Source organism: Buceros rhinoceros, unplaced genomic scaffold (genome assembly GCF_000710305.1).
Source record: "Buceros rhinoceros silvestris isolate BGI_N320 unplaced genomic scaffold, ASM71030v1 scaffold44561, whole genome shotgun sequence".
Taxonomy (NCBI): Eukaryota; Metazoa; Chordata; class Aves; order Bucerotiformes; family Bucerotidae; genus Buceros; species Buceros rhinoceros.
In genome coordinates, this window is record NW_010393346.1 from 4,220 (window position 1) to 12,393 (window position 8,174).

At 48.4% G+C, this 8,174-nt stretch overlaps 1 protein-coding gene across 1 annotated transcript; it reads right to left on the bottom strand.

Moving 5' to 3' along the window:
- Window positions 1-1,446: 1,446 nt before the first annotated feature.
- KLHL35 (kelch-like family member 35) lies at window positions 1,447-7,323 on the bottom strand. The gene is made up of 6 exons (XM_010144809.1): window positions 6,434-7,323; window positions 4,592-4,776; window positions 3,930-4,048; window positions 3,250-3,438; window positions 2,381-2,569; window positions 1,447-1,635 (listed from the first exon to the last, which is right to left on the bottom strand). The coding sequence occupies exons 1-6, from the start codon at window positions 7,321-7,323 to the stop codon at window positions 1,447-1,449; spliced, it is 1,761 nt and encodes a 586-aa protein (XP_010143111.1).
- Window positions 7,324-8,174: the final 851 nt, after the last annotated feature.

The window sequence follows — 8,174 nt, forward strand, 5'->3', positions numbered from 1 at the left end:
TGAAGAAGAGGTAAGCTTCTCAGAGTTGACAGAAAACAGAAGTACTAAAGAGAACCAGATAAAAACCAACTATATGGGGAAAGCAGGCAAAACCAGAAGGTTTAAGACTATCAGAAGGCCCTGGAAAAGGGAGCATCCGCATCAGCGGACACAGTCATTTCCTCTACTTCAGGAAGAAGTCATCATGGGGGTGAGGAAAGGAAGGTGCAGAGAACACGGCTGCTGTTTGCGTGCCGTTTGTACACTCTGCAGCATACAAATAATGGGAGTTTTTAAAAGACCCCACTTACATTCGGCTGAAATTAAGTCTCTAATTGAACAACATGAACATTTACATGGAGTCATCAGAAATTACCAGTTCTGGCATGGACTAAAGACACTGACAGCAAAAACTATGGCTATTCTACCAAATCAAACTCAGGGTCATCTCTAGACCAACTGACTTGGAGCAACGCAGTGCGTGTAATAGAACGCTTGCCCTCCAAATGAGCTACACATTGGGGCTCCCAGGGACTCTGTATCAAACCTGTTAAATATTGAGTTTATTTTAATACTTGCCAGCATCCTCCAGAGCCAAAGCGAGCCAGGGATGATTCTGTGGCTACCATGCTTCAGGTCTTAATGTTAAATTCCTACTTGTTAATATTTCCCCTACCTCTGCTCTATGAAGAAGGAACTCTTGGCTACACAGTTCACTTGTCCTCTCAATGAAAAACACACAGTGAGACAGCAGGCCAACCCAAAATGTATATGAAAGGAGACAGCACTCTGCTTTAGGAGAATAGACCCTCACACAGCACGTGCAGAATGGAGTCAGAGCTTGGACTATTTAAGCCGGCCTTTGGGGATTTAGTGGAGACATTTTCTTGGGTTATCAGCTCTGAGGTCTCAGTCTCAGCTGTCTGCTGTAATGGGACTAACTGCTCATAGACGTTAATGACCATTTGGGTCACTGCTGGGGTTTGACACAAAGGTCTGCAGAAATAAATGCACAAGTATCTGATAGCTTTAGCTAAAGAATTGGATCCTGTAACTGTCATTGTTACTGCAACAGTCTTGGGCATCAGAAAACATCCAATACAAGTCCTTGCAGGTCAGTGAGCCTCTGTTGCCATCGTAACAGAAAACTATAACCTACAGCCAGGATAACCTAAGTAAAGGTCAAATTCAGTAGTTCCAGAGGCTGCAAGGATATTTGAATCCTATTGTGGCAAGGTCTGTGATGGAGCTCCACACAGCCCAGCACCCTTCCATCCTCACCTAGATCAACATCAAAGCCATTGGCATCATCAGGCCAGGAAAAACAGGGCTGGCTAGAGTACATCTTCTTCAGTGGCTTGTATTGCCTTTCTCCACACAAAGGTGAGATGTCTATCCACGTGCTGGGTGGCCTCTGTCTCAAGGGGACACTCTGGGTGGGAGGTGGACGCAGCTGGAGCCCCATGGTCATCTATTCATGCGCTGCAGTATGGTCACGCAGCCATGATAACTGGTGCAGCGCTGCAGTGGTGGCTGCTGCTCCACACTCCCCGTTACAGGGTCGAAAGTGAATGCTTTGTCCGTGCCTTCTCCATTTTCATCTCTTCCACCCAGGATGTAAATCTTCCCTCCACACACCGTCAGGCCACAGCTCTCCTGGAAAGCAGAATGAAACCCAAGAGCTGAGGAGAAAGCCTCCAGCTTTAGGCAATGGGGCTGAGGAGGGAGGTTGCTACGCAGAAGGGAGGGAAAGCAGGTAAGTGATTTCTGACTTTTGGGGTGCTACAATCTTACTGTTTCAGTAAGAGTTTAAGCACTTGAAATGCCTCAAGCCATTGATGGGACCGTTGCTGTTTCTGACAGTCCCCCAGACTCACAAGCACACCAAGACACCAGAGACCCAGAGAGCACCTCACTGTGAAAGCCACTTTTAAGGGTGCTCTGACATGAAAGTTTTAATTCAGATGGGATGAGATGCATCCCATCATTTCTCATCACTCTGCCATGGCTCACACTGCAGCAAGACTTTGGAGTGCAAAACTGTGATGTCACTAAACCAAGATACAGAACCACCACTAGTCCATGTTCAGTCCACAGACCAGACTAGAGCCAGAGTAACCCTCGCCCTGAAACACATAGTGTGGAGAACTGTTCCTCAATACCAATGGTTTCACTGTATACATCCTCTGCAGACCCAGCTTCAGCAAGGAAACTTGGGTTTGCTGTAGCAGAGACACTCTTCAAGCAGTAGGGACGCTGACAGCGAGTACATATATGTTCAAGTTGCTCTACAGAGGTCACATTCACATGCTCAGAGCCAAACCCACAATATATTTCCCTTGCCTTCAATCTCCACAAAGCACAGAAGGCCCAGAGCTTCTTTCTTAAACCTTTTCCTTACCAGAGGCCCAGGGAGGGTGGCAACTTCTCGCCAGCTGTCGTTCCTTGGATCATAGCTGAAGATTTTACTGAGGAGCCCACCTACAACATAAATGACGTTGTCCAAGCAGACAGCACTGATGCACCTCTGGTAGAAAGGGGTAGGAGACAAGAGCGTCCACTTGTTGTCCTCTGGATCGTAACACTGGACCTGGGAGGAAATACACAGCTACCACATCTGCCTGCTTGGGTGAAGCTGCTATTCTCTAGATATAAAAGTGCATGGGGACAGAAACACAGATGGGAGCTTTAACACCCAGGCACCAGTGCAACAAGCAAATGGTTGAGGGGTTCTAGCATTCCCTCCTTTCATTCAAGTCTCCCAGACAAACTACAAGCCCCCAGCGTGCCTGTCCTGAACCCAGACAGCACATGGTTAAATGTTGAGATGAAGCTGAGAAGCACTAATGGCTCTTCCTGTAGCTCAGGAGACCAGAATCATTATGTCTGGTTTGCAGAGGCAGCTACTACTGATGCCACTTATCTGAAGTGAATGTCCACAGGGACTGACATTTGTTCCTGTGGTGACTCAGGGCTGACTAGGAACAGGGCACTGTCAGGCTCAGCACATCACAAGCAGCTTCAGAGCAGAACTTGCTCTACGGAAACCACGTCTAACATACTGACAGATCCTGACACCTTCTCCCTCTGGTCACTAAATCTCATTGGCTTCCAGTTAAATGCATGACTTCTCATCTTTTTATAAGGGAGTCTTCATTAGTCTTCATAAATAGGCACCCTTGTAGCCTAAGGGCAACCCCATTCCCCTCCCACTTCATTGGCAAACCTTCTTATTTAGGTCTATGTCCATGCTTGATGCCCCAGCAATACCTTGTCAGTGTTAGTGGTGTCATCCACAGCACCGCCCAGCACGTAGAGCTTGTTCAGGCAGGAGACCACAGCCGCTGAGCTCACAGCTTGAGGCATAGGGGTCAAGGTTGACCAGCTGTTGGAGAAGGTGTCATAGCACTCCACGCTGGAGAGGCGGTAAAAACCATCAAAGCCTCCCACAGCGTAGATCTGCCTCAAAAAGAGCAAAGCAAGACGATTAGAAACTCCTGGACTCACCTAATGGGCTATGCTGTCACGGTGTACATGAAGGCAGGGGGTGGGGTGGGGGCTAGGACTTGGCCAGAAGGACAGACAGCAAGCCACAGTAGAACCTTGGGGTTGGACTAGATGGCCTTTAAAGGTCCCAACCCAACTATTTATGGAACACCCCACACTGTATAGCTTTCACCCAAAGATTTAGCACATCTATCTGTACAAGCCTTACACCACCCCATGGTAGATCTTATTGCTACAACTTCTTTTGTGACTGTTTCGGGTGACAACACACACCCAACTGAAACAATGATATCTTGGTTACGTCCTTGTGGTTCTCCCATCAAAACCATCTCTAAATGACTCAGAAGACAAACACACAAATAGTTTCTCACTGTATTGAGCAGCAGGACAAGTGGGGGACAGTGCTCCACGTGGCTTCTTCCAAAATTCAGGCCACTGCCTACCTTGCCCTGAAGTGTTGCCATTTTGTGCCTCCATCGGCCTTTCTGCAGGCAAGCGACTTTGATCCAGACATTCAGCTGGGAGCTCAGCACCCAAACATCATTGCTGCTGATATGTCCTCCTGAAAAACAGAGGGATGGAAGGCTGGTGGGATCCCAAGGACTACACCACAACATTACATAGTTCCTCCAGGCAATGGAGCAACTTATCCCAGTAACTGTATTCTGGCCTATGGACATGTAAACTCAGCTTCCCAAGGGAGATACTGCCTGGACCTGAAAGCACTTGTTATACTCCTCCATCCCTTATATAGAACACAGGCATAATATTTTAAGTGAGGGACAGACAGGAGACTCTGATGTTTTAGGAAACCCTGACAACACACACTAACACCAGCTCATTCCACAGCTGAACACTTCTGAGAGATGCCCAACAGGAGAGAAAGGTTTAATACAGTCATCCTCCCCCTCAAAGGTGAAATTGTTCCTCAGCACAGCAAAATCCAAACCACCCAAGGATAAACTTCACAAAAAAGTGACTTTGCTCCAAAGCTGGAAGGCTTGTGAATGAGCCCTAGTGAATTGGCCTAAGGAGTAGCTGTCCAAGCAGAGGTCTTGCTGTTCTTTGCAACCAGGAAGGGACCATCTGGTCCAGGGAACCTCACCTGATATGTACACATCATTCTTCAGTGTGCAGGCAGCAAACTCTGACTTGGTGTAGCCAGGCAGGCTGGAAAGGGCTGTCCACTGCCTGCGCTTTGGGTGGTAGAGGTCCGTGAAGGGCAGCTTCAGAAGGCCTTTTTTATCACAGCCCCCAATGACGACGATGACTTCTGCCAGCTCCATGAACCTAGACCATGAAAGGCATGGGTAGAGTGCCTGGCCCAGGCTACTGCTTTCCATTATCCCTCCCATCCCATCTAGGACATTGCCAGCGCAGTCCCATACACGGGGCAAGGTCCTCCACTGCATCGGCTACTGATTTTCTGGGCAAATCATTTCACCTCCCCTTTTGCCTGCATGATCAAATCAAAGGCAACTCCCAGCGTGTGTGGGAAGGAGTCCAAACTTCCTGCATAGGGAGAGGAAATGGGCATGACCTTCAAAAGTCCCTCGTGAAATTGCCTCCTGCCACTCACCCTCCCCCTTCCAGCACAATCAAACCTAATAATCCTCAAGGCACAGCCACGAGTGTGGAAAGACGTTACTGGCAGCCTGCCTGCAGCAAGCTCTCTGCCTGGAGAGAGAAGTGTTTCCAGGAAATCTCTCTCTCTCTCTCTCCGGCCCTAATAGCAGCGAGCAGACAAGACAGACAGCAGGGGAAGGAAAATCCTGCCAACTAGTAGGAGGCAAGAGAGGAACAGCTCTGCAAGAGGGGAGGGGAGAGGAAGGAGGAAGGTGAAAGAGGATTTGAAAGACTTGGTTCAATCCCCAGCTCTGCCATGGTTTGGGCAGGCTGAGACCATTCACTTAAGACCAAAGCTATACAAGGAGGAAGTAAAATATGGATGATGGGGGGTGAGATTCATCCCCAGTGAATTTTAGCTGTTTGCATCCTTGAGGAGGTCACCACAGAGCCTGTTGTTGATCAGTTCTGTATATAACAGCCTGTTGTGGTATTCAGCGCTGAGAAGATATGTCAAACCATCTCTTCCACCTGATAGAAACATGCCCTAAATGCCAGGCTGGGGCTTCCAAGATGTACTGGGGCAAAATCCATCCTTCTGCCCACAATGCTCCACTGAGTGGCAAAAAACCTACACTCCTTGGGCTGAAGAGCAGGAAAGCACAAGAACCTGGCCCTGCAGCCCCATGGTCATCGGTGTCCTCTGAGAAATGATGGAGAGCGTTGCAAACCAAGTTGGTTTGATATGGCAATCCACCCCAGAGCAGAGACATCCCCCAGTGCACCCTAAGGGACCTGCGGCACCATGAAGGAACTGCAGGGACTTAAATGTGGCTGGTCAAATCCAAACTTCACAGTCACAGAAAAGGTGTTGATTTCCAAATACACACAACCCCAGAAATCACTTTTTCTTTGCCTCCTCCACTTTACACCAGCAGCTGCCTGGGCCAGGACCTCTTTATCTTCTTGCTGTTCATCAGTAAATCAATGTAAAGAAAAAAAGAAAAAAAAATAAATCTGGGGATGCCTGGGCAGCCACCTTGCCAGTACCAGCTTTTTATTTTCCCCCGGACATTAATTCCTGACCCTGCAGCAATGCCTTTGAGCCAGGCACCACGCTGATGGCCAGGAGCACTGCAACTGGTTCAAGCCTTCCTGCTAACAGACAGCCTGGAGAAGGTGGGAGAGAGACCAAAGGAGGTGAAATGAGAGCAGATCAGTGGCAGAGCTGGGGATGGAAAACAGATCTCAACCCAGTGCTCTACTCATTGGTCAAAGCAGATAGAAATAAAGAGCTACAAACACTCAAGAACTCCCCTCAATCTTCAAGATCCACTAGCTTAGGCTATGCTGGCCCAGGGTAGAAAACACCGTGTTTTACCTTCTGGGCCTTGATCGCAAAGAGCTGACCTCGTTCCCAAGGATGTAGTACTTGCGAGCCTCGTGCAGTAGAGGAATGCACTCCTTTGAGTCCTGGATGAGTTCATCCATTTCTACCTTCTCCAGGAAGTAGGTGGGGTCGAGCAGGGGCAGACGCACATGCTCAAGGAGGTTCTTCAAGGCTCCTTTCCTGGCAGATACATCATGCCGTACCCAGCGCATGACTGCTTCAAAGACCACTTCCTCCTTGGGGACCACCAGCTGCTCATCAGACAGATATTCCACCAGCTCCTTCACACCCATTTCCAGAAACTCCTCATGACAAGACACCTCCACGAAACATTCCAGCATGAACCTTTTGCTCTTCTCTGTCAGAGATGCAATGGAGAATGAATCAGCAAACTTCATGATGCCTAAACAATTGCATGGGTGAAGCTGACGTTCAAGGAAAGTGACACAAGCATCTCTGAGCTTGGAGATCTGCAGCAAGTCAGACAGTTCCAAGATGCCTTCAACATTGTCCTCCTGAATGACGATGTTCCCCCCGTACATATAATCAAGGAGGAGGGACATAGTGGAAGCAGATATCTTCTGGATGTTAATGATATCCTGGTGGCCTTCCTTGAGACTGCCACCGAACATGGCCCGGAAATAAGTGCTGTTGGCTGACAAAGTGGCACGGTGACAGGGGAATTCTTGTCCATCAATTAATAGCACCACATCAGTGAAGATGCCGCTTTGCCGGTAGGAGTTCAGTGTCTGCAGGATTTGCTCAGCATGGCAGGACCCACTGCAGAGCTTCATGTGCAGCTTTTCCTTGCTTGGGTCCTGTGCCACATTTTCTAGGCTGCTTGCCCTGAAACTTGATTCTTCTTTCATCATTCGATGCATCCTGTTTGAGGAGCAGGAAAGGAGACAAGAGAACAATACACTATTAAAATATCTGACCGCGATGTCTAACACCGTCAAAGTTTCTACATCTTCCTCAGTGCCATGAAAAAGTAGATTCCAGCCAAAACATAATCAGACTCTGCCTCTTCATCCTTACACATGGCTCCTCCTCAGTGACCAACATTTCCTCCAAACCACAGCATGATGATGGGCACCAGGGTATTTCTAATCCAACCCCATCTCAGTAGACAAACTCCTGCTTTTAGGAGATGTTTCTTCTAAGGCAGTTGCCTTGTCCGACCTGTGCTATCCTACCACCTCAACACCCTTTCCTTTTCTTTCTCGCAGCTCTAATTAACAGGTTTCCCCAGTTAATCCTCCAAATGCAAGCACTCCTTGGTACAGCCCAGCTGGGAGCAATGCAGTGTTTTGACTTTTTCTATCCACCATGTTTCCCCCAATGTCTCATTCCAGGCAAAAATCCAGAGGTAAGGATGCGAGAATGAGATTTGCCAAAGGTAGCTCTGACACGAATTGCCCGAAAGCACTGGAGATGTCTACATCTGACATACCTTCCTGCTAGATTTGCTCTCCAGATGACTTTAAATCTTTCCTAAAGGACTACGTAAAGTGATTGCAATGAAGCAGAGCAGACTTCTCTCATGAGAGCTTTAATGGTCCACAGTTCACCCTTACAACGTGAGCAGCAGGACCCATCCCTGTAGGACAGGGAGAGTTGTGCGCTGAGCCTGGAGGCTGCCAATAGCTGCACATCCAAATGGGTGATCTTTGCTCAAGTCATGGGGAAGGCTGCTGTAAAGAGTAACCCCTGGGTAGAAGGGCCTCTGCCT

Coding starts and splice junctions, on each gene's coding strand:
- KLHL35 (XM_010144809.1), bottom strand. CDS start 7,323: ATGCATCGAATGATGAAAGAAGAATCAAGTTTCAGGGCAAGCAGCCTA. Junction 4,049..4,591: donor GAATGATGTGTACATATCAG/GTGAGGTTCCCT, acceptor TCTGTTTTTCAG/GAGGACATATCAGCAGCAAT. Junction 2,570..3,249: donor ACACCACTAACACTGACAAG/GTATTGCTGGGG, acceptor ATTTCCTCCCAG/GTCCAGTGTTACGATCCAGA.